Source organism: Bos grunniens, chromosome 21, assembly GCF_055505025.1.
Source record: "Bos grunniens cultivar Pamir isolate PY7600 chromosome 21, Bosgru_T2T1.0, whole genome shotgun sequence".
Taxonomy (NCBI): domain Eukaryota; kingdom Metazoa; phylum Chordata; class Mammalia; order Artiodactyla; family Bovidae; genus Bos; species Bos grunniens.
This window is the reverse complement of record NC_141185.1, coordinates 45480064-45506719: the sequence shown is the minus strand read 5'-3', so window position 1 is coordinate 45506719 and position 26656 is coordinate 45480064. Positions and strand designations below refer to the sequence as shown.

Sequence of the window (26656 nt, the reverse complement as noted above, 5' to 3'; positions counted from 1 at the left end):
TTTACTGTCTGAGCTAGAGGAGCCCCCAAAAGGATTATTGTCTCAGGGCATAGGGTGGGATGGAAGTTACATATATTGGTGAAGGAAGAAGAGGTTCTTACAAGGAGCCCATAGAATTCCAAGACTCCCTTTATGTCTGGGTGCTCTGCCTTCATCCTCACTCCTCTAGCAGAAGCACGAGCAGAAAGGGGCAGGCTGCAGAGCACGTAGAGCTCCCTTCTTAACTCACCGAAGTGGAGGTGACTTTGTGGCCAGGACACCATGCGGATAATACACCTGCTGTGTTAATACCTCTTGTCGTGAACAAATAACTCTAAGACTCAGTGGCTTAAAATAGCATTTTCTATGGGTCAGGAACCAAAATAGATGTAACTTGTTGATACCTCTATCTCCACATCTTTCCAAAGCTGCAATTAATGTATTAGCAGGAGCTCAAATCATTTTTGAGTTGAGGCTTGGCTTGGGGCTTGGTCCTTTTGGAAGGACCTTCCTTTCAGGAAGTTGTTGGCAGGATTTGGTCACTCATAGTTATTAGATCAAGGGCTTCAGTGCTTCACTGACTGTTGGCCAAAGGCCTCCCTTGGTTTCCTGCCACATGAGTCCATAAGGTGGCTTCAGCATGGCAGCTGGCTTCATTAGCAAGAGAGAGGGTGGAAGCAACATGGAAGTCAACCTTTTGTTCTCTGATCTCAGACACAATATCCCATCACTTTTGCCTCATTCAGTTCATTAGACAAATGTCACAAGATCTAGCCTACTCTAAAAGGTAGGGTGTTACACAAGGGTATGAATTTAAGGAGGCAGGTATCACTGAGATCCATGTCAGAAAGCTGCCCTACCCTGAACCAAACACTGACAACAAGGAGATAACTGGCTTAGACCAGTCAGGTTCTGCCCATCCCTGACACTGGAGTCAAGTCCCCAAATCACAAGGATGTCACATAGTTGTGGGGAGGAGCAAAGGACAGAATAAATGTGGGGCGGACAGCCGGAGGGTTCACTGTCGCCACTAACCAGTATTCATACATTTATTCTGGCTCGGGACCTGTTGTTCTTCCTACAATCTGGTGCTGCTGGTGCCCTCCACATCAGGCCCATCTCCTGATTTCTGCATAAAATGGCCTTATCACTCTCATCTTAGTTTATCTTTTTAGCCTCACTTTAGCCTCACTTTTCACCATTCACTCTCATTTATGCCAAGCCAGTGGTTTATCAAGGTTTTTGGTCTCAGGACCCCTTTACTACTCTTAGACAAAGAGTTTTTGTTATAGCTATTGATATTTACTTAATTAGAATTAAAAATAAAATTTTAAGGATATTTATTTACTTTAATAGTAAACCCATTACTTAACAAAATAACACATTTTTGTGAAAAATAAATATCTTCCCAAAAAAAAAGTTCTTGAGAAAAATTATACACTTTTTTACGTTAAAAAAAATGCATATCTTTAATGTCTGCTTTAATAGAAACTCTCAGGCCATATTGTCAAATCTGCTTCTGTATTCAGACTGTTGTGATATGTTATTTTGGTTGAAATATAAGAAGAAAATGTAGTCTTCCATAGACATGTAGTTGAAGATGGAGATAGGAATATTTTAATAGTCTATTCAGGTCATTGTGTGTATTCTTTGATATTACACCAATTCTGTAAGTGGTCATTTCTTGGAGGTTAGTTGCAGTGTCAAATCTGAACCTCTTATATTCTGTCTGGTTAAAATCCATTGGACCATCTGGCACTATGAATCTCTTTTCACATTTGGAAAATATTTGTTCCCTGAGTTACTTAAGTTTTCCAAATATTTCACTATGAAATCTTTTTAATCACATTTTAAATATCACTATCTTGTCCCCTAAAAAAAAAAACAACTTTACATTTTGGGAAGCTTTTTTAGAGAGGATTTAAGTTTTCTAGAATCCTAATCTTCACTCAAAAGCCCAAATTTTATCATTGGCAATGAATACTATCAGTCATTTTCCATGAAGTAATAGGCTCGTTTCATTTATTTTTGACAAAATGCCAAATACCCAAGTCTGAGTAACCATAGTTTATCTGCCATACTTCCAAGAAAAATTGGTGCTCCATAAAAAGACCCTATGACTTCTCCAGCCTGTAACTTCTGCTTACTGTGTTCGGGTATCCTTCAGCCTGTTAGTGTACCTCACATTGAAATGCCTCAAGAGAGAATCCAGTGGATTAGCCAGCCATTGTGCAATATGAAACTGGTGTGGCGCTGAGCATGGCAGCCAGTGCATAAAGGCACAAGTTCTAGCTGTTTATGTGGAGTAGATCTGCAGAACACTGTTCAGAATATCCACCAGTGTGAATGAGCAGGGTATTTTTTTCATATGCAGATAGAGTGATTATGGTATGAGAAGTTAAAAATTAATTTGTAATTTGACTTTATTAATATAAGCACCCATTTAATAGTACTTCCACCCAAAAAGCATGTCCTTAAAGTTATAGTCACATTCTGCTACCACTCTCACTTTGCTGGGGACACTAATAATACTCTGAGACTACCATCAGACCATGTGTTTTAAAAATATTCTTCAACATGGACTGAGTAGTTGTTACTATGAGTTTTCTACTGATGTAAACATAGAATGTATTGCCTTTCACATTAATATTAATAAAAAGACATTGTTAAAGAAGTTTCTTTGGTTGATTAACAATTTCTCGTTGTTTTAATGGGTGTTTTCCTCCTTCACAAGGGAGGAAAATCCTCTAAAGCCTGTGAGTATGATCTTATTTCTAGCGCTTTTCTTTGTTAATAAATAACGAGGAGTCACCAGGCACTGTATCTTGCAAGTTCGTAGATTTTAAATGTAATGTTTTTTTTTTTTTTAAGATTGGCTTTCTCATTTTGGTAAGAACAAAGAAGACTAAGAAATGTATTTCTGCTATCTTGAGGGGATAGTAGGTTTAGAAACTTTCCTCTTTGAAGGTTCTGGAATTAGCTGCATATTATATATGGTGCAGGGTAGAGTTCAGCTACATAAGTGAAAACCATACCCATGAATGATGACATGCATCCTACAAACAAGTTCATTCACTTAGTGAAGTGTAGAGCTGAAGGAGGCTGTTTTCAGAAAAAGTATTGGGGGCCTGAATTCCCTCTTTAATTTATACCACAAGAGCAGTACTAAGGGGGTTAATGTATTTGGGTTAATGATGAAGAAAACAAAAATAGCATCCCAGTGGGGAAATGTAACCTGACACAATTAAAAGTGGGACCCAAACTAAAACACAATCCTTTTAGGAAATGGAAGTATTTTATCTTTGTCAAATGGAAGCAATCTAAACTTTACAAAAATCTAGGCTTCCTTTCTCTTTGTATATCTTGACTTAATATTATTAACTCTTGTATTTCATTGAGCCATACTGTCACAAGTAATTAAATTATAAATATTATACAGAATAATTTGCAATTCTGCAAATACTTTTAAAATTTTAAGAAATTTACCTTTCTTTGTGATACCAGAATCCTCACAAAGATGGATTATCTCTGTTTTCCCCTTAACTTTATGTATCCCAGCAATGCATTATCCTAGAGTTTTACAGAGTGCACGCTTCTTCACTGTGTCCTGCCAGACAATAGACAAAGTTTACACTAAAATGCCCTAGTTTTTCCTTTAGGTTTTTGCACTGATAGTATAAAGCAAACCCTCAGAGACTATTCTTGATAAGTATTGTTAATGCTGCAGTGCAGATTGGAATCTCAAAAAATCCAGGTATATAGTATAAAGATGTGGGTAGCTTATATTGTTAATATCCAAAATCATCTAAAGGCTTGTTTTCTTTGTGTTTTTTTCCAGACCTAACTACCATAATGAATGCTGCATACTAAGAAAACCACAAGAAGGTTATACGTTTGGTTGTCCAATATTCTTGGATTTGATATGAACCAACACATAGTCCTTGTTGTCATTGACAGAATCCCAGTTTGTATGTATATTATTCACATTCCTCTCTGATGTGTTTGGGGGAAAAAAAGACATTTTAGCCTTTTTTAAGGTTATTGACTTAATTTCATGTTATTTGGTTGCATGAAGTTGCCCTTAACCACTAAGGATTATCAAGATTTTTGCACAAGCTCATACAAGTCTAGGATCCTTTATCAAGGCAGTTATGTTCATCACTCTTCTGCCTTTTACTCCACCATCACCAAACACTCAGTTAAATATAAATTAGCATTTTTTTTAAAAGGACCACTCAACATAATGCTTAAGGGATTTCTTCTCTGTGACAGAACCCAGGAACCAATTCCTAGATACATAATGTTGGCATATTGAAGGTGAACTTAAAATTGTCCTTCAGTTTTGAGGCCATGTGTAAAGTTGAATCATATTGTAATATACCTTTTCCGTATTAGAAATAGCTAGTTGACAACTTATACTTCTCAAAACTCATGTTGTTACGTACACAAACTCAGTTTCTATATGTGAAGTTAAGTGAGTCTTTTGTGTTACTCCAAGATAAAGGCAATGATTTATTTTCTCCCAATGCCAATACAATTTGAGCTAATCACTCAAGCTGGATACTTTACATTTTAAAGCTGGACTCAGCAGTAGCCCTATGGGAAGTAAGACAAAGCATTGACTTTTAAATATAGACTTTTAAACGATCTGTTGTTTTCTTTTGGAACTAGAATTAGAATAGTTAATACTCATCCACAAACCTTTATTATGTGTACATTATTGTTGCAATTGTGATAATAGAAAATTTTATTTATTTTTATGCCAACTTATATTGTGAGAACACATTTAGTCAGTTTGGGTTTTATCAATCCTGTTATGCTTGTCCTTGGAACATCTTTCGCGTATTCGAGGTTTGTAGTTGAAAAGTTTACTGTAAAAAAAAAATCAAAAACAAAAAAATGTATTGTTTTTACAGAATAAATTTATTGGAATGTGTACTGGGAGTAAGAGTTGAGGTTGTAAACAACTAAGTTAGTGTAATTTGGCTTCATATATGTAATGTGAGGTATTAATGTAATTCATATATTAAAGCAAAAATTGTTAACAGCAAGCTGATAAGAGAATCAAGTGCAGGTGAGGCTTTTCTTTTCTTTTTTTAAACACTCTGGGTTTTAGGACTTGTGTTTTTGTTTTTGTTTTTTTTTAAACACTGGGGGGTAGGGAGAGGAACTGGCTACATGACTGCTTGCATATCTGTGTTACTTACCAGTTCAGTGGACCCCTAAATTCACACTGGACATTATCCATGCACTGATCTGGACACCATTTTCTTTTAGGTTTTCTTATTTTGGTGACGAGCTAGTAAATAGCATGAAGGAAAAAATGTGAGTAGCTCTGAAAGCGTAGGGCCATTAGTGATGATGCTGGTGATGATGGGAGTGGTGATGATGGCACCTGAGGGCATAAGAGTACAGATCCACTTACCACTCCTGGGCACTGAGGAGGCGGCTATGTTTTGGGTTTGTTTCTCTAATTTAGCAAATACTGATTTTCCTCTATTATACTCGACTCACGCTTCCACATGATGAACAGTTCATTTAAAAGACAGTAGGAATGCCAATCCAGTTCTTTGTCCTTACAAGGTACTTTTTAATTTTGAATATTTTAATTTAAAATCAAGGAAATTTAATTAATTCATCAAAAGTCCTCTTCATCGCTCACACTAAAACATAAGGAGAATGTAGATGACATTTCAAATTGGAACGTATAACTGACAGATTTTTAAAACAAAAAAGCTAAAGACCACAGAACTTTTTTGAAAAAGAAAATACACAAAATGTTTCAAATTTAATAAGATTTGTCTTCATAAAAGGCCAAAAATAATTTATTAAAAATATACACAGAAACACAATAGAAATATTTCCAGTCACCAGTAAAATAAAGGTAATAATAAAGTTATAGATCCCTTCTTAACTGTTTAGACGCAATAAAAAATTTCAGTGAAAGCAGTTTTTGAAACCCCAGTGAATAGTTCACTTTCCTTGGGAAAACACTTTTCAAACAACATTTTTAAATGTTCTGATAATTTGTCCTTTATATTGAGGTTGATCATAAAGCATATACATCTTATATGCAAAAATATTCCTCCAATCTGTATTTGCTAGTTTGAAATTTTTAATATGCATAGGCCATTTTCACTTTCGAATAGTTTCCTTTTCATGTTCATTATTATAGAAGCTAAATTGTAATTTTTCACACTTATACTTAATATATACAAACAGAATATTGAGATAGGTGGTTGTTTATTCACAAATACCCTGAAATGTATTTCTTTAAACAGACTTTCTGAATAACTTCAACTTTCCTTCAAAAAAAGATTTACCCACATAATTCCTACGATACAGAGTATAGAGCAAGAACTGATGTATTCGCAAATGTTCCTGTGCAAGAAGAGAGTGGAATGGGGCCAGATATGGGTACCAAGATAGCAAAAGTCAGTCATCTGGAGAGAAAGAACATAAAACAATGTTTTCATTCAACTTTTTCATCTGCCTTTGTTTTTATGAAGAATTCGGGTCTGTAGATACAGCGATAGGCCAGGAGCTGGGGAAGAACTCCATATGCTATGTTTAAGGCTAAAAAAATGATTTTCGCTTCTTCAGGGACTCTGTAGACATAAGCAGTTCTAGCATGAAGAGAAGCACCGATGTGAGAAAACTGAGCCTGTCATGTTAAAAAAAAAAAGGGGGGGGGGGTGGTGAGGTAAGCATAAATTCTGTCTTCAAATGCATTCCTAATGGTCCATTCAGACCACGCTCCTGTGCCCTCAAAACCAGATTTTCAAACAATCCAGAATCCTCAATATCTCATTGAACTTGGGGTCAGTCTTGATATAACCATTCAAATAAAGTAAGCCTTCTTTAGCATGTCTTTATCAGGCTAACTGATTTTTAACTCATCTAGTGCCCACCCGGCCCAACCCCATACCCAACAGTAGTGGCTCAATTTACAAAAGAAAAATCTGAATAAAATCTGCCTTGTTCTGATTTGCATTCTGGAGATATCCTATATAGGAACTCAGCTGCGGCTCACACAATGTGTTCTAGTAAAAATGAAGCAAGTACAGAGATTAGACAGCTGAAATATTTTTAGCATAGCTATTTAAAGAGAAGCTCTGAAAACCTCAGCTTCATTTATATCAATTCTTTCACCTACTCCTTGGAGCAAGAGCTCAAAGCCCTTCATTATGCATTTTGCTTGTTTTTTTACTTGTATATTTGTTTTTCATGCAACTTAAAAAATACTAAGGGTTGTTTTGTAAGATAAAGTGGGGGTATGGATTTGTTCGCTCTTTTATAAAATGGCAAATGTACACACAGGCAACTTTTTCACTTCAAATTATTGAGACGTCCAGCTTGTCGGCATAAGCTGAATTTACAAAACAGAAAGGCAAGCACTTCCCACTTGTATTTAGATACCTGCTCAGAACATACATTCCAGAACATGCCAGTTGGCCTTTTTTAATACTTTTCATAAGCACAGGTGAAAATTGTATTAGAAAAAGGCTTCTGTGAAAGTATTTCCTCAGGATCCTTGTATCATTACAAAATGCAGCCCTGGAGTCTATTTCATATCATAACTGAAACTCAAGATATACATGAATAAAGGATTGGGAATTTGAATGTAGTGAGTGGTGACTTATTAGTTTATCAGGATCAGAGCAAAGAGACAAAAGATGACAGAAATCATGAGAATGAAAATGAAATAACTTGCTTTAAATACGTATAAGTTATCTTACATTTCCTTCCATATAAAATCAGTTTATCCTGCTAAGTGGTTAACAGAACAAAAATGTTACTTCGCACTTGACTTTATGACAAGAAAAGGACAAGTTTTTATAAAGCAGTATGTATACGGATGGTATCAGCAACGGGCATTTTAACAGGTTACATTTTTACAAAATTCCTGATACATCCTGGGGGTGTCTGGTAGTCTTGTTCTTCTCTGGAGATAGGCATTAAATTAGCGTGAGTGGTGTGTTGCCAAGGACAAAGGGCAGTGCCAAGGCAGGAATCATCTGTCCGGTGATCTGTGAGCCACTGAGAGGGCTTTATCCTCAAACACACCACCCCCAGGGCCAATGCCCAAACACAACCCACCGAATGCTTACGAAAGAGTTAAGGGCCTTTGAGAGGCTGCCCTGAGGACCTGCTCTTGTGGACATTCTAAGAACCCCCAACAGGATCTTGGCCCCCCCGTCACTATTTTTTTCCCCAGGGCCAATTTTGAATAAAAATATTTTTCTGAATATATAACCAGACTTTTCTTCTGGACTAGGTTCCAGATTTGACCCCTGATTTTCAGAAATGTGCATTTGGTATCTATCTTTTCAGACTTACATATGTCTCAGAAATAAAATTTGGGGAAATGCAAACCACAGTTTAAGAGAATAATATGAATAGTCATGCCTACTTGAATAAGGAACCTGCTTAAAAAGTCTAATATCATAGGCTCTTTTCCTGCACTGACCAGTGCAGTTAATACCTCATTTTCACAAACAGCAAACTCATGGGAACATTAAAAAATGATCATGTCCTTTAGACTGTAAGCCCATCGGGCAGGTACTGTGTCTGAATTTTTGTGTGGCACCTCTCACATTGTTAGAGCTCAATAAATGTTCAATAGTAATGGTCTTGTGACTGTCAAAATACAAAAAGCTTCTATAAGGCATTACTCTATTTTTATACCTATTTTAGTAAGCCTTTTGCTTCAGAATCATTGAATAAGGGGCAGAGGTGATGGAACCCAGGTCTCCTGTAGGCAGATCCTTTACCATCTAAGCCACCAGGAAAGCCCAAGATGATTGCATTTCTAGTTAAAACAGGTATGTAATTGAGAGAGAAGGCCTGAGGCCGGTCTTCTGCAGTTTCTGGTACTGCTCATAGTTCTGACGGGGTATTTAGAGTGGCCTCACCTATACCTGAGTGAGCAACCAAACCACAGCTTCCTCCCAAAGTATATGGTGTCTGGTTTCCGGGATGCTGAAGTTTCAAAAGACCGTCAGTCTCACTTGAGAAGGGTTCCCTTCTAAGTACACAGCTGAGAAGCGGCTGCACTGAGCTTCCTGGTGATGTTCCCACCAGCACACAAGACCTCCTTAGAACAGGGCCTGGAGAGCTCAACCGAGCATCCTGCTAGCATCTGGTGACCCAGTGACCTTATTGCTACTGAACTGACTCATGGCCAGGATCACAGGTACAAGTTACGGGTCCCAGAAATTCCTCCAGAATTCAGTGATGTGAGTTTGAGCACCTCATCATTTTCCCTAAACTTCATTCTAATCATTTTTTACCTTAAGAGATTATGATTTTTAAAGAATGAATGGTTGGGATGGAAAATGAGGCAATAAAGGCAAAAAAAAAGGGGGGGGGGCGCTTAATTTTAATAGCTCTTGTTTTCTTACAGAGACAGCCTGGAAAGAATTTGAATAAAAATCCCAATCTTAGTTCCAGAAAAGAGAACTGAGTTTTGTGTGTCTGTGTAAATGTAGGCAAAAACCAATGTGAACGTGGGGACAACAGCCAGGCTATTTGGCTCATACGGTAGCTAATCGAGAACCATGTTACTGTTTCTTAGGGTTTTCTGAACACCATAGTCTTGGGTTAAGAACACTGAATCTGGAAACAGACTGAAAGCTTCAAATCCCAATTCCACCCAAAACCAACAGTGTGACCTTGTGTTAGGTATGTAACTACTTCTGGCTCCTTGCCTGAAAAGCAAGGTAATAATGGAGCCCGCCTCATAGGATTGTTACACAGGTTCAATGGCTTGATCTCTTGTCAGGTGCTTAGGACAGTGCCAAGCACATGGAGTTCTTCCACAGACAGACACAAAACTCAGCTGAAACGCTTGTTCATGAGCTGGCATCCTACTTGGTTGAAAACCCAGGCACATTGTTTTTAGATTCCCTTGCTGGTCTTTTGACAATGCCAAGACTGTGTGTCTCCACCAAAGGATAAGAAGCTTATAAAGACAGTAAACCCAAACTCTAGTTTTAAAACTAAATGAAGATGTTTAGAGGTGAATTAACATCAGAAGCTAATGATTAAAATGAGATTTGTAATTAGTATGCCAATTACTCGTGTTCTTTCTAAACCTTTAGTCTCAGATGTTTCTTAAAGGTTTCCATAAAGAAAAAAAACTTCACGAATTTGCCTCCCAGTCTAGTCGACTCTGGACAACCAAGTTACCCACAGATAAGCCTCCAGACCCTTTGGTGAGACAGTACGTGGCACCTGAATAGATGGGGGGCGAGGGAGTCTGAACCCAGTGGGAAGGGTCATGCGTTGCCTCTATGGCTGCGGCCTGCTTGCTGAATGGCACGGCAGGCTCCCAGCCACACCCACTGTGAATATGTCCCACAGCTGCTTCCAGTTTCTCTGATGTTTATGTAACTATACACAACATACAGAGCTACAGATCACATATCTTCTGAGAAACACAAGGCATTTCTCGAAACTTTCACTGGGGATCTTCTAACAACAGCATTAATGAATGCAACAGAGAGGCCCACAGCTTTTGATGTGCTAGGCACTGCTCTACACCCTCTGCAGAGATTACTTCATGTAAGTAATCCTTGCAGCAACTCCATGAGGAAGGTACTATTACTTAACAGAAGAGGAAACAAAGAGGTTAAGTAACCAAGGTTACTGAACTAATCAGTGACAGACCGAGAGCTGAACCAGTCTGCTTCCAGAGCTCACGTTCTTAACCATATTAACTACATCTTTTCAGTGATATTTTAGAAGAAAAAAATTCTTCCACTGATAGAGATTGCTAATGAGTAGATCTAAGCAGCCTGTAATAAAGTTAATTGGGTTTCCAAAATATCTTAAAGGAAAACCCAAGCAAACTTTTTGGCCAACTCAATACTTTTCAAATTAGACTTGAAACTTTAATTTTACATGGAAAGAGACTTGGGTTATGAATAAGTCCCCAGTGGGATTCTTTGGTGCCAAATGTGTCCTGGTTTTACTGTATTTTACTTCAGCTCTTGATTTATCTGATTTCTAAAGGCAGCAGGCTTGGCAGATTCCTAAATGGTCTGAAACGAGGGCCCTCATAACTACTAGCCATGTCTTATGTTGACTTGTACTGACCTAGAAGCTTTTCAAAGATTTTTTTCTTAAGTCGCAGGTTCTTGGGAGTTCACTAGATCTTCCAGTAAAAGCAGATGTTTTTAAACGCAGTGGGATCATGAATCCATAAAGCTTCTAAATCAGGAGTGGTAGTTTTTGCAAGCTAGGGGTGCCAGTCAAGCCTATGGAGAGTGCTTCTATGAAGAGTGCCAAATGTCCTCTCACAATGAGAATTCATTTCATAAACAAGTATTTGCCCAGCAGAAAACAAATCACACAATGGTAATTCAGCATTCTCGTTGTCTGCACTGTCTTGTTGCAGTGTGATTTCTAGGTCTTTCTTTCTGAGGCCAAATGCTCTGAATAGGTAGATGTTACAGCCCAGCTAGGAGCTACGGGTATGTCAGACACATGATTCTCAGGCTACCCCTGTTCTGCTGGTTGGGAGAAACATCCTTCTGACACCTACAGGATCCAGTCCACAGCCTCAGGCTACCTTTACAAATCCGTTGGTGAGGGATGAGCCCAAAGATTTCTGCAAGGCCTGGTGTATGGCTGAAACCACCACTGCTGCTGCCATTTGCTCTGCGCTCCACACTGCCTTTCCCAGGACTTTTGCTAGAGTTGGGCTTCCCTGGTGGCTCAGTCGGTAAAGAATATGCCTGCAGTACAGGAGACCTGGGTTTGATCCCTGGGTCAGGAAGATCCCCTGGAGAAGGGAATGGCAACCCACTCCAGTATTCTTGCCTGGGAAATCCATGGACAGAGGAACCTGGTGGGCTATAGTCCATGGGTTCACAATGACTCGGACATGACTTAGTGACTAAACCACCACCACCACGTGCTAGGGTCCCAGGTGCATGTCTGCCAGTTCAGCCTAGCTAGCAGGTACAGTGTGGTGCTGGTCTTAACTGTTACAGATTGAAGCACCTGTTCACCCCAAGTTCTGTCCATCCTAAGCCTCCTGACTGCTGACCCCATGCATGACTAGGCCTTGGCCGAGGTTTCCTGCCTAGTTCTCTGGTAGTCTCCTGAGACCTCACCAGATCCAGGACTTGGCCTCACTCCTACCAGCCTCCTGGCTGGTGACACTCAGTGTTCCTGCATCAGGGCCTGGTGTGGGGCAGACCAGGGGACACAGCATGCAGAGGAAGCCAGCCTGGGCAGGCAAAGCACACAGGCAGTGAGTAGATGCTACACCCTGAACAATCTAATCAAGGGACCAGTAAGAGCTGGGGGAGGCCCTCTGTGCCCTCTAACTGCTGCACGCTCCAGCATTTAAAGGCTTCGTCAGTCTTTTCAAATCTATTCAGCCCACAAAGCCCAGGGCTTAGGTGTCACTGCCTTCTACTCCCAGCAGGTCCTCTGCCTCGTCCATGCCATGTACAAAGCTCTACTCTATGCTGTAGGACACTGGAGCTTAATTCACTGTTTGCAAGAGGAGAGGGACAGCACAGTGGGGAAGAATATGGGCTCTGGGGCCACATGGGATTCTGAATTCCTCCTCTGCCACTTAGTAATGTTGTGACCTTAGGCAAGTAAACCACTAGCCTGAGTTCCACTTGCTTATCTTTAAGTGAGGCTTTAAAAAAAAAAACAAACTTGCCGAGACAATGCTTTGTGTTCAGCACACAGTTTCTTCCTCTGAAGCACATAGGGAGACCACATTTATCAGCTTCTTTTGCAGCTGGGTCCATGCCAGGCCTGACTTTTGAAAACATCGCACCTGATCTTTGCACAAGCATAAATAAAACTTGAGTAGTTGCTCCTCCAGCAGAGCACACAACCTGCCTTTGCACAAGTAGGTGAGTAGACCACTTAGTGTGGCTTGCCTTAAATGAAGCAAGGTAATGAGAGCCCAGACTACAAGGGAGCTGTTAAAAAAAAAAAAAAAAGGCAGATTTGTAGACTTCCCTAGAAGTCAAAGTCTATGGTTAAGACTCTGTGCTTCCAATGCAGGGAGCACAGGTTTGATCCCTGATCGGGGAACTAAGACCTCACATGCTGCATGGCCAAAAGGAAAGAACGTGGGTTTGAGAATTACTCTGGAGTGGGAACTAACTGCTGCTGGTGCTGCTAAGTCACTTCAGTCGTGTCCGACTCTGTGCGACCCCATAGACGGCAGCCCACCAGGCTCCCCCGTCCCTGGGATTCTCCAGGCAAGAACGCTGGAGTGGGTTGCCATTTCCTTCTCCAATGCATGAAAGTGAGAAGTGAAAGTGAAGTCGCTCAGTCATGTCCAACTCTTAGCGACCCCATGGACTGCAGCCCAGCAGGCTCCTCCGTCCATGGGATTTTCCAGGCAAGAGTACTGGAATGGGGTGCCATTGCCTTCTCCGAGGAACTAACTAGACCTAGTAATGGGCTACAGATAGAGGATGAAGGAGTGGGAAGTGTGAAGAATTACTTCAAGTGTTTAACCTGAGCTGCTAGATGCCACGAAAGACTATTTACAGAGATGGGGGAAGTGGAAGAAAAGTGGTGGGCAGGATCAGGAGTCCTGTCTTAGACATAAATCTGAGATGTCAGAGACTCAAGAATTAAATACAGGAATCAAAACAGTCTGAGCTAAAGATAGAAATGTGAAAGCCATCACCTTATAGTGCGTATTAAAAGATATGGAAATAAAGACCCAAAAACCAAGGCCTGAGAAATAGAGTAATTCAGAGGTCTGCAAGGAGGGCAAATACTAGTTCTCTTTCCTTGTGTCCTCCAAGGAAAAGACAGGAACCATGACTGGATACTGCATCAACCTATTTAAGCTGTAATTCTGTAATTAAGGAGCACATCAGATTGGAAAGATTGAGCCCAATGTATTAACCTATAAATGCCATTACCATTTTTAAACTCTGTAAATTCCAGTGTGTCTTTTTGCCAGCAGAATTATTATACCATGGATATCATTAACTGTATATGCTGAGAGCTTCCAGATAAACCTCATTATTAGGCCTGCTTGACAAGAGCAAGACAAAGATAATGAATCTAAAAGATGAGTTCATCTGGGGTTTTTTTATTTATGCATTCATGCCAAGTTCCTTCAGTAATGTCCAACTCTGCAACCCAATGGACTGTAGCCCTCCAGGCTCCTCTGTCCATGGGATTCTCCAGGCAAAGAATACTGGAGTGGTTTGCCATGCCCTCCTCCAGGGGATATTCCCAATCCAGAGATCAAACCAGCATCTCCTATACCTCCTGCACTGGCAAGCAGGTTCCTTACCACTAGCGCCACCTGGGAAGCCTGGTTTTTTTATTTATAGTAGGAAAAAAAGTAATTTTCTTCCTTGTTTCTAACATCAGTTGGTTTAATAGGTTATCTTATAAAACTATGCTTTGTATGATGCTTCCATCAATAATTTCACTTCCAGTTCCATGAAGTGAGTGTTCACTGAACACCTACTCTAGGCCAGAGGCCTGGCTGAGTAGCAGAAGGGAGGAGTGGCATGACAGGCCCTGTTTTCCAGGAGCTGAACTTTGTTAAAAACCAGTTTCCCTGGTCCTGTGTAGGATAAAATAGTGGACTTCCGAAACCTTAAATTCAGACAGACATCTTAAAGATAACAGCTCTCAGTTCTTTTAGTAACTGTGGTGCTCAGAGACTGTGAAACAGCAGTAGAAAATGGCAGTGCCACTTGCTGGGTACGTGACCTTGGACAAATCATTTAATCCTGCTCGCTCAGTTTCCTCATCTGTATGACTGGATGGCGCACCTACCAGATAGTTAATTTTGAGATTTAAATTATGCAGAAACATCTTCTAAAGAACTGTCAAGCAAAGAGGTCGACATATCTAATAACTATTTCCTTCTCTAACACACAGGGCAGAGGTATTTTTTTTTAGATGCCCAACAATGACAGCCAACTCTCCAGTAAACAGCATATTCTCAGTACCTGAGCTAGACCTCCAGCATGTATCAGGGTTATATCGGGCATCCAGAAGCATCCAGGAACCACCAAGCCATAAAGTGCAATCACAAAGTAAGGGACGGAATAGAACAGATACGCCAGCATCTGCACAGAACAGAGAAATAATGCCATCAGTAAATGGCAGTTAGCCTAATGAAAAGCACACACACACACACACAATTAACACTTTCAGCTGAGAAAATGTTAACTCCTCTTTCCTACATGGTATCACATTTTCCTATTCTTAAAGAAAATTAGTTTTAGAAAAACCTTAGGCTTCACAACCACCTGACCTGGATTTTAGGATAAGCAGCAGGATCCTTTAGGTACGGCTCCTGAAATTGCGTATATAATCGGCAGAGCTCAGCTGGGCAATCCAAGGCAATCTAAGAACAAAAATGAGTTCATTATAAGAGACGGTCACATCTGGTCCTTAGGTTTGCTGATAAGGCTAAATGTGCCAAGTTTAGTCACAAGCTGCTTTCTACGTAACAAAAGCTACTTCAGAAGCTCATCAGTAAAAGGGAGAGAAAATAAATACAGATTAAAGAGATCAAGTAGCGGATAACAGTGGAGAAGGAAATGGAAACTCATTCTCTGTACCTGGGGATCTTTCTCGTGTTCAGTTTAAACATCTAGGTTTGGCTAACCAAAGCACAACTTGCTTTAAATCATCAGCTTCCCTTTTCCCGGGAATAACTAGCCAAGTAGTCCCTGTAGGAAGAATAGTACATTTCTATACCACATTCATCTTAACTATGCTGAGTCCTCTCTAACTTACCTCCCTGAGGCACCACTCCTGGTGTCCTTAGCCATAAATGTTGTCCCACCTAAGTAACACATGTGAACACGTCAGTGGCAGAATTGATTAAAATGGATCCCAACCTTAAAGCCCCATCTTCCAAGGGTACACACTTTACCCATGTTTTTCTCGTGTGCACAGGGGCATGGAGAGTTGCAGCTCATTTTTATTGTTGCTGTTTTTTCTTCTTTTGACTTGAGGAATTACAGCAACCAACCAGATATGGTATCAGTGCTCTGGTCTGAGCACAGCTTCTGCCCTGCTTCCTCCTTTACATCCTTTCCCCAGGCCACTCCTACCAGCTGACTCTGTTCCAGGAAGTTTTTGACGATCCACAGAGAGAGACAGCGCTGAGGACTACTCACCCTGACCTACCAGTTGTACAGGCCCCTTACAGCCCAAGGACCCCAAACAATGAATCAGCTGCATCAGCTTACATTTACCATTCTGCCCCCCAACTGCTGTTCAATGCCATCAGGCTTAAACAGTAATTGTCATTGCAGCTGAGTATAATTAACCATATAATTCTGGCTGCTCAAATTTATTGCTACTGAGGATAAACCATGAAACGGATACTCTGAAGGACCCTTGATTAATAAAATTAGAGCAGTCACTTACTGAGTACTTTTTAGGTATAAGGTCCTCTCCAAGTGTCTGATGTGTCTTATCATTTAATCTTCAAACAATACTCTAAGGTAGGTTCTCTTATTTTATAGAGGAAGAAACTGAGGATCAGAGAGGTTAAGTGATGTTTCCGAGACCACACAGCTAGGAAACAGCCAGGAGTCTGACAGTTTACTCTGATACCCTGTCCTCAATCCCATCTCCCTGCTCCTGAGAACACATGGATGCTCTGTGCCAGCTTGATTAGAGTCTTAAGTCACCACCCTTAACAGATTTCAATCAGAAACATCAAACAAATGAAAAGAATGAGAGGAATGGCTAATTTTTCAGGAGTCTTAAAGATTAATTGGTGGAGAGCTTGATCTGAGGACCTCAAGAAGATGGCATGAAACAGCCCAGAAGGGACCACCCTTTGGGAGGAGAGGTTTGGAGTGAGGGTAGGAGGGTAGTAGGAAGCAGGTCCAGGCCTCTAGGCTCTAATTTGTTGTTTAGTTGCTCAGTCGTGTCTGACAGTTTTGCAACCCCATGGACTGTAGCCCTCCAGGCTCCTCTGTCCATGGGATTTCCCAGGCAAGAATACTGGACTAGGTTGTCATTTTCTTCTCCACTAGGCTCTAATAGGAAGTATGTTTTGTTAGTGCCGTGGAAAATCTGATTAAAAAGTTTTTTTTTGTTGTTATTGTGGTCCCTTATGCTTACCAAGCCTCTAAACACGCAAAATCCAGTCGCCAGAAGGAGACATAAAACCAACATTAAATCAAAAGGTCTTCTCAGCAGGTCTTTTGCTTGGACCTCTTGAATGACCTAAAATAGAGTTGGTAACTGATGAGGTGCCAAAGAATAATCTGAGATCTACTGAAACAAAGATACCGTGATAAGAGAATTTCCAAGACTCAAAACCACTAAAAAGGTAATTTAGGAAAATAATTCCTCTCCCCAAGTCTCAGTTCCTCATCAGTGAAATGAGGAGATTGGGGCCTAGTGATCTTGAAGGGCCCTTCTGACTCTATGAGGCCATATTTTTTTAAATAGCATTTTTATGATCATAAGTGTAAAATATACTCATCTTTAAACCAGTAACCCGACATACTATTATTAACACTTCCAGTCACAAATACATAGTTTTATGTGTGTGTGCATATATATATATATATATATATATATATATATATATATATAATACATGTGTAAGTATAATACATAATCTACATTTATTTTTTCACAAAGTTAGGACTTAATGTATAAACAGCTTTGCATTTGTTTTTTGCCTCTCACTACCTATAAGTGCTTAACCACATTGTTAAAAGTTTTTCTAAAATTTACTAACATATGGTAGTGCCATTGTTGGATGTTTAAGCATTTTCACTGTTTATACTTAATGCAATGATGAGCAACTTTGTACATAAATCTTTGACAGAATCTCTGATGATTTTCTTAGGATACATCCCTCAAAGCCTCAAAGTAAAATTACTAAGGTTAAAAAGTTAAATTTCCTAATGTTGATAACATTGCCAAGTGGCTTTGCAGAGTGACTCTGAATTTGTATTCGTATCAGCACTGTATGACTGCCTATTTCTCCCTGGCCATCACTGTGTTTTAACATTTTTTTAAAAAAATTAATTGTGTGTCTTACAACATGAACAGTACAGATATGCTAGCCTGGAGCCATCAGAGTCAGTGAAGCAAGGAGGAAGGCTATGGTTTGTTGTTGTTTAGTCACTAAGTCGTGTCTGACTCTTTGTGACCCCATGGACTGTAGCCCACTAGGCTCCTCTGTCCACGGGATTCTCCAGGCAAGAATACTGGAGTGGGTTGCCATTTCCTCCTCCAAGGAATTTTCCCGGCCCAAGAATCAAACCTACATCTCCTGCATTGTAGGCAGAGTCTTTGCCACTGAGCCACTGGGGAAGCCCTTAAGGATATGGTTACTGTCTGCTTGTTTTTTAACAACCACCTCATTCCTCAAAAGGGTATAAGGGGCACCAGTTATCAAGGTGCCAAGCTGAGTTTACATAGCATGTGTCCAAACATTCACAAATGAAGTGTTTGTAAATTAAAATGTATTTTAATGAATTCTATTGTTAAGTCTTTTTATAAAATGAAGAATCATGTTCTGATTATCTCTAGTAACTCATATTTTCATGTATCAATTTTTGCTTAAGGATCTAATACCTATGAAAGGAAGAGGAACTTAGAAAGATGTCACTAGCTTAGAACTGAAGACCTTAACAGAGTACCTGCTGGGCCAGTATTGTTTCACCTTGACCACCATGGCTGTGACTGGAAGGGAGGTATCTCAGAAGATGTCCTGCAGCCAGTCTCCATGTGCCTGGATCTCCTGGTAATCAGACTCTCTGACTGTGTGCTACCTGGAACAGCAGTGTCTCTCCAGCCTCCCTCTGGGGCAGTAGTGCATAGATTGCTCTGAAAGAGGTGCCCAGGTGCTCAAACTCCGGGCCATTAGCAGCCCCCAGATAAACCTCACACGCTGGGCAATAATGCGAAATCTAATGGGAAGAGCCAGTGTAACCTGTGGCACCCAAAGTTCCAAAAAGCATGGCCCAGCCAATCAAAGCAGATCTAATCACACAGAAGCAGACCATTCTGGCTGCCATAATAAGGTGTGAACCACTGCTGCAGAATCAACACAGTCACGCTGACCGACTGCACCAAAGGCTACAGTCCCTGGAGGCCTGGTCCAGTCCAATAGCTGGTGGATACAAGTGACCTCTGAGTTTGAGAACAGGTTTACATTTAAATTAATAAAATCACCTTTGAGGGGTAATTATAATTTTCTGATGGCTGATTATAGATTCTGAAACCAGCCCAGACAGGAAGACAAGTATATGGTATGCTTAAGAAAAAAGCAGGGCAAATACGTGTTCCATACTTCCCTATTTAAAAGAAAGAAAAAGAAAAAGTCAAAAGTATATCCACATACAAGTAACATGTAGGATCCCTCCCCATCTCAAGTCATCGAAAATCCTGATATGGACCAGACAGTATTTTAAATGAGACCAGAAGCATAGGTTAATTTAAAACTATTAGGTATTTATTAATAGGTATGCCTTATTTATAGTACTTTAAAAGTAGACTTAATATAATATCCTGATTTCTGGCACACATAAATAACTTTTATATATCAGCTTTCAAGAATCTTAATTTTCAAGTATATTTATCATGTGTCCACTGTGTGTTGAGTTATATATAATACAAAGAGATGTAAGAAATATTTTCATACTGAATGTAGTGACAAACCCAATATTTACCCTACTAGATCTTTCTAGAAGTCATGAATCACTGATATTAGTCTAGTTGTTCAGTGTACACTTTTGAAAATTGCTCAACAGCATTTCTTAAAAGGACAGTTGGAAGGGAAAAGAAGTAACTGCAAAACAGCTCTCTGGTAAACTTGGAATTTCTTGGTTCTATCACAACCAAAATAGCTTCCCTATTTAAAAATTATTCCCATTGTTTCAGAAAAGGAAAGTGAATTTTAAGATAAAGTTTCTTACCTACAATGTTTCCTGGCACAAAAACAACAATGCTCATAATAATAGATCCGACCCAATATAGGCCAATGGTTCTATAACTTTCCCTGTAATGAAAAAAAGCCTGACTTAGCACAGTTGTTTTAGAATACTATTAGTATAAGATGCTCCACAATTGATCTCTGTTGTAACCAGTAAAGTATGTGAATCAAAAATATACTGAATCAAGAGTAATAAATCCAGTACAAGGAACCGTGGTGATTGATCAAATTGCATTTCCCTATGTGATGAGCTATAGAATCCTCTTTATGTCCTTTTGCATAGGAAATTATGATTGCTACACCAATCTCCTGTTCAACCACACTATGGTCATCACTTTTGAAGGAGGCCTGCATTTCACTATTATTTATGAAACTCACAGCATGACAGGGAAAAGAAGGTTCAAAGAAGAAAATTGGATCCATTTTTAAAATCATTTTAAGTATGAGTAGCAGGATGCTATTAAATGGACTTTCCCAGGTATCACAGAATTTCAGTCAAAGTCCCAAAGATAAATACAATAAGTGACACATAACCCATGTTCGGAAGGAGCTGCTAGACACATACCTCTAATCTTAGCAGGTGATGCTGGCAAAAAGTTTCTGCAATCGATAACTGACAACCCAAGATGGTTAGATCGCATCACGGACTCAATAGATATGAGTTTGAGCAAACTCCGGGAGATGGTGAAGGCCAAGGAAGCCTGGAGTGCTGCAGTCCGTGGCGTCACAGAGTCGGACATGACTTAGCGACCGAATAACAAGTGACAGCCCACCTCCATAAGGGACTCAGAGAAATTAAAAAAGGGATTCTCTATTGGGAAAGAGAAGTGAAGAATACTGTGTGCTTTCTGCCCTGCCCTACCCCCCAAGCCCAATGTATCAGATCCTAGGAGGCTCATTCACAGTGACTAGGACTGTCAACAGGGGGCAAATCAGAATCTTCTTCCCCAACAGGACCACAGAAATGCTGGCCCACTCCTGGCAGGAGGCAGAGCCTGAGCATTCTCAGAAACACCTGCTGTGTTCCGTGGAGCTTGGGAACATTCATGAAGAGATGGGTGAGAGCCTAGAAAAGTCCAAAAATTAGCTGGGACTGTCTTGGAGTGGACAACTGGGGGCTAGGGAGGGGCACAGGACAGTTGGTCAAGCTGAATTTCAACCTTGTGAGGAGCAAGGATGTGAGACTTTAACCTGGAGCCAAAGGGAGGCCTGGGAAGGTAGGTGGACTTGAGACATCTTTAAAGGACTCCACCCCAAGGGTATACCTTCTGGGTTATAGGGGTTCCAGCAGAAAGAAGCTGTGGGTGTACCCCATGGGCAGAAGAGTCGCACAATTTCAGTCCACAAGAGCATTGCTCATGTCAGGGATCAGGGTAGTGCAGAGGCACCTATGGTGCGTGTGTGTGTGTTAAGTCACTTCAGTCGTGTCCAACTCTTTGCAACCCTATGGACTGTACCCCGCCAGGCTCCTCTGTCCATGAGATTTCCCAGGCAAGAATACTGGAGTGGGTTGCCATGCCCTCCTCTAGGGGATCTTCCCAACCCAGGGATCGAACCCATGTCTCTTATGTCTCCTGCATTGGCAGGTGGGTTCTTTACCACTAGTGCCACCTGGGAAGCCCGGTTCCTATGGCAGGGGTCTCCAAAGACCCCACACATGCACCACACAAGGCAGAGCCAGCATACCACCTGGTTCCCAATACCCAGAAAATAGCACCGGTCATGTAAGACTGTGCTCCTCTTCCTTAATTCCACATACAGACACATGTTCCCAGAGGAGTGAGCTGAGAAGTAATAAAAGGACTGACCATGTACCCCAGCCTCAGTGCAGACCGCTCAGTCTCAGGGTTAAACCTGAGCTGGAGGGAGAGAGATCTGAACGGAAAGCAGTCTGAAGTTTTGAATTACAATGGGCTTTTATTCCTGGAAACGAAAACATTAAGGGGTCTGCGGAGCTGTCCACCGTGGCAAAAAAAAAGTGTGTTAGTTACCCAGTCATATCCGACTCCTTGCAACCCCACGGATTGTAGCCTAACAGGCTCCTCTGTCCATGGAATGTCCCAGGCAAGAATACTGGAGTGGGAAGCTATTCCCTCCTCCAGGGGATCTTCCTGACCCAGGGATCGAACATGGGTCTCCTGCATTGCAGGTAAATCCTTTACCATTTGAGCGACCAGGGAAGCCAGAGGGGCAGTCCAAAGGCGTATGTTCAAAAGGGAGTAAGTGATACAAAGAAAAACAGCCATGTCTCACTTGGGTCCACAGAGCCTGTACTCATGTCTGTGTGCCCCCCTCTATGTATCTGCCTCTCTCTATGTATCTGCCTCTGTACATCCCTGTTCCTTACACACTCGCCTATCAGTTGCTAAGGTGACCCAGGCACACCCACCAGGTTAGCTGACTTACTCCCAGGCTATGGCTGCCACCATCACCAGATACATCAGATAATGAGCAGAGCCATCCCAGTAGCAGATCATATGTCCATAGGCCGTGTTCAGATACGGTTCACCCTGAGGAAAGCATAAGAAGTCCACTGTAAATAAAACTCAAACATTTCAAAGCAAAATACCAGACCAGTATTGCATGTAAACTAAAACAGCAGAACTCACGTGTTCGTCCGCTGAAGTGAAACTATTCGGAATCCGAGACAATTACAAAACTGGTAGGAACATGAAAATATACATGTTTTATATACATACATATGTATACAAATATACAGGACAGGGAAGCCTGGCGGGCTATAGTCCACTGGGTCACAAAGAGTCGGACATGACTTAGTGACTGAACAACAACCATGAAAATATACAAGTACCCTGGAGCCGCCGAAACTAGGGTCTGCCACAGCAGGTGGAATGAGTCTGTGCCTGTCTACATAGGTGTATTGTTGTTCAGTCACTAAGTCATGTCTGACTCTTTGTGACCCCATGGACTGTAGCCTACCAGGCTCCTCCGTCCATGGGGTTCTCCAGGCAAGAATACTGGAGTGAGTAGCTATCCCCCTCTCTAGGAGATGTTCCTGACCCAGCGATTGAACCCACATCTCCTGCACTGACAGGTGGATTCTCTACTGCCATCTGGGAAGCCCACACAGGTGTGTACAGTGATGCAAAACAAATGATATCACAAGCAGTCCTGCCCTTGTGGTGAACTCACTGAGGCCAAGTCCAGTCTGTGACTAAAGGTGTTTATCTCTGGCCAGGCAGGGTGGCCAGGGGAGACCCTGCTGACCAGAGTCACTTGGCTGACCTTCAAAATTCATGCTGACCCAGAGGCGTGCTGGGCTGTGTGTAAGGAAGGCAGGGCTTTCCCCCGCCACTATCCCCTATGCAGGCATGGACGGGCTTCACACCCTGCCCCTCATTCAACCTTCCGAGCAGCACCACGGGATAGATACAAGTGACCCCATTTTTAGATGAGCAAACAGAGGTTCCAAGAGGTTACCTGACCTGCCTAAGGTCACATGGCTAATTCCTAGAAGAAACCGTACTACCAAAAAGAGCTGTGGGCTCCCAGGTGCCTCATGGGTAAAGAATCCACCTGCCAATGCAGGAGATACAGGTTAGATCCCTGGGTCAGGAAGATTCCCTGAGAAGGGAATGGAAATCCACTTTAGTAGTCTTGCCTAGAGAATTTCATGGACAGAGGAACCTGGTGGGCTACAGTCCATGGGAGTCACAAAAGAGTTGGATATGACTGGGCAACTAAACAACAGAAAGAAGAAGAAATATACTTCCAAGAAAGTTTTTGTTTTATAAACACAGGTTATACGATGAGCCATTAATACATTTCCTTGTCCCAGGTCCTTTACGTTTGCAGGCCACTACTAGAAAGTCACTGTCGAACCTGCCTGGGTGTTTCGTGTCATTCTGGCTCCTCCCCACTCTCCTGTCTTCCCTTCTCCCACATCTGTGCTCTCCTGCCTTGTTTCAGATGTCTTCCTAAGATGCCTTAAGACCTTTCCACAACAAGGAAGAGTGCAGATCAACCAGCCCGTCAATCAGCCAACCAAGCAGGGGGTTTTCTGTGCTTCCCTGGGGCAAGGACTGCCTGTCATCTTGCCTCACGCAAATCATGTGATCATCACAGGGCAGGGGGTGGGGCAGGGGGAGGGAGGAAACAACATACAAGTCAGACTTTAATACTCACACCCAGCCCACATCTTTTCTCTCTGACGTGCTTTGATTGAATAATACCATCCAAGGTCATGTTGTTTTGGCGGGGGAGGGGGGGGGGTTTGGCCATCCCACGTGGCAAGTGGGATCTTAGTTCCCCTACCAGGGATGGAACCTGGGCCCCTGGCAGTGAAAGCATGGAGTCTTAGCCACAGGACCGCCAGGGAAGTCCATTCAGGTTCATGGTTTTCATCATGCATGCCTACACATCTGGTTCTCTCAGCCATGCTGGCCTCACCTGTTGGCTTGCTGAGCATCTTCCACTGGATGGGTCCAGGGACCCTTCAAGCCCACCTCACCTCCTTTAACTCATCACCTTCTCCCCTCAACCAAGTCCCACTTGGCTTATGTTCATGGAGACGCCACTCAGCTTGCCCAGGTCAGAACCACAGGGTCATTGTTCACTCCTCCTTCTCTTACGCAGTCTGCTGGCAGGTCCCATTGATCTGTCTCTATGATGTCAACCCCAGGCAGTACTCCTTCTCATCACAGCTTCATTCGAGCCCTCGGCAGCCCTCACTGGACCTTTCCTATGTGGTCGTCCCACCTTTCTCCTCTCCTGCCGATTCCCCACACCCCTTCTCTTTGTGGTGGCTTCTCTTGCTGTGGAGCACAGGTTCTAGGGCGTGCAGGCTCAGTAGTTCGAGCACAAGGAGTCAGTAGTTATACCCCGCAGTTTCTAGAGCACGGGCTCAGTAGTGGCGCACGGGCTTTGTTGCCCCACGGCATGTGGAATCTTTCCAGACCAGGGATCAAACCTGCATCCCCTGCATTGGTAGTCAGATTCTTGACCACTGGACTACCTGGGAAGCCCTCCTGTGTTTGTGCCTGCCCCCTCCCACGCCACTTCAGAGGCTCCTGATCTTCTGGCCAGGGTCTCCAAAGTTCCACCCTCGGCCCTCCTCTCTACCTTCTCCTCTCTTCTCAGACCTTCAGGTGCCAACTGTCCTGAGATGGTCCCTGTATCTCTTCCCCGAGCTCAACACCTACAAAGCCTTGCCTGCTGGGCCACCTGCCAGGATGTCCTTTACCCACCTGAAACTCCTCACATCCCCAGATGAACTCAGCATCATCCCTGCCTGGCAGTGGGGAGCCCCATGCTGTTTCTCATCTCAAAGCCTCTGCCCACACTGTCTGTTCTCCTTGGAGTCCCTCCACCCCCAAGTCTATCTGGAAAACGTGTGTCATCCACTGCCATTGCCATTTTTTAAAAAGACTAGGGCAGGGCTTCCCTCATGGCTCAGTAGTAAAAAAAAAAAAAAAGCCACCTGCCAATGCAGGAGACACGGTTCCATCCCTGGTCCAGGAAGATCCCACATGCCAAGGGACAGCTAAGCCTGTGCGCCACAACTACTGAGCCTGTGCTCTGGAGCCCGGGAGCTGCAACAACTGAAGCCCTAGAGGCCATGCTCCACAAGAGAAGACCCCGTAATGAGACGCCCAGGTGCTGCCACAGCTAGAGAGCAGCCCCAGCTCTCTGCAACTAGAGGAAAGCCTGTGCAGCAAAGAAGACCCAGCACAACCAAAATTAAAAAAATTTTTTTAAGCTAGGGAAGCATCACGGAGGGCCCCCTTAAGTGCTCCCAGAGTCAGGATAGCATCTTAGCCCTTATTTTCCCCATTGCCCCCAGCTCATCCCTGAGACCTACTCATTCCAGCCGCTCAAATTCTCTGAAGTTCATCCCTCCTCTCTACGGTAGTTCATGCTTGGCCTCCATCTGGGTCACCTTCATGCCCTCACTGGCCCCGCAGGACACCTCCTGGCTGGTGTCCTAGCTCACAGCATTGACCCTTCCGTTCAAGCCCATCCTTCTCTGAGCTGATTGCATTGTCCCCTTACTTAACATCTTCCCTCACACAAGGGACAAAACCCAAACTCCCTTGGCTTGCATTCAAAGCTCCCCATTACCTGACACATGAATGATGACTACACTGCTCCTTATTTCCTATGTGACCTGGAGTATGTTACTTAACCTCTCTGGGGCTAGATTTATCACACCATCAAATAAGGAAAGAGGACCAGCTCTGTCAAGTGCCAGGTAGATTGATAATGCTGTGATGAGGGGCAGAGCGTGTATTCATCATCACAATCAAATGGCTTTATTAACTGACTCCGTGCTTGGCAGTTTACACATTTAAGACTGACTGACTTGGGCTTTCTTAAGGAGTAATGCATTGATAACAACAGATACGCAGATACTGAATTCATTTAAAGACCTCTGCTGCTGCTGGTACTAAGTCACTTCAGTCGTGTCCGACTCTTTGCAACCTCATGGACTGTAGGCTCCTCTGTCCATGGGATTCTCCAGGTAAGAATACTGGAGTGGGTTGCCATTTACTCTGCCAGGGGATCTTCCCCACTCAGGCATTGAACCCTCGTCTTTTACATCTTCTGCGTTGGCAGCTGGATTTTTTACCACTAGCGCCACCTGAGAAGCCTCAAAGTACCCCACTTATTTTAAACACAAGTAGAGGAGGAAGGTGGTGAGTCCGGTGTGAAGATAGAGTTGTAAGACCCAACACTGAGGACAGCTGCCTCCCACAATCTAGTCCTAACTTTCCGCTT

At 42.3% G+C, this 26656-nt stretch overlaps 2 protein-coding genes across 7 annotated transcripts in view; one reads left to right on the top strand and one right to left on the bottom strand.

Annotated features, from left to right (window-relative positions):
- Positions 1-8608, top strand: part of HDGFL3 (HDGF like 3) — a 79750-nt gene extending 71142 nt beyond the window's left edge. Inside the window, exon 6 of the mRNA XM_086364273.1 lies at positions 3818-8608. Coding sequence (XP_086220399.1) covers positions 3818-3823 — 6 coding nt within the window. The 3' untranslated portion in view covers positions 3824-8608. The remainder of the gene's footprint in view (positions 1-3817) is intronic.
- TM6SF1 (transmembrane 6 superfamily member 1) overlaps positions 1-26656 on the bottom strand; it is a 56121-nt gene that overhangs the window by 20677 nt on the left and 8788 nt on the right. For 2 of the 6 annotated variants that reach the window (XM_086364269.1, XM_086364267.1), the window contains 7 exons: positions 22325-22428; positions 19902-19984; positions 19159-19280; positions 17086-17190; positions 15254-15346; positions 14946-15065; positions 5787-6643 (listed from right to left, as the gene is read on the bottom strand). In XM_086364269.1, the coding sequence (XP_086220395.1) occupies positions 6452-6643; positions 14946-15065; positions 15254-15346; positions 17086-17190; positions 19159-19280; positions 19902-19984; positions 22325-22428 (819 nt within the window). In that variant the 3' untranslated portion in view covers positions 5787-6451. Of the gene's footprint in view, positions 1-5548; positions 6644-12691; positions 12812-14945; positions 15066-15253; positions 15347-17085; positions 17191-18623; positions 19281-19901; positions 19985-22324; positions 22429-26656 lie in introns of those variants that run through there. The other 4 variants (XM_086364272.1, XR_015149977.1, XM_086364268.1 and 1 more) reach the window with 4 other exon arrangements.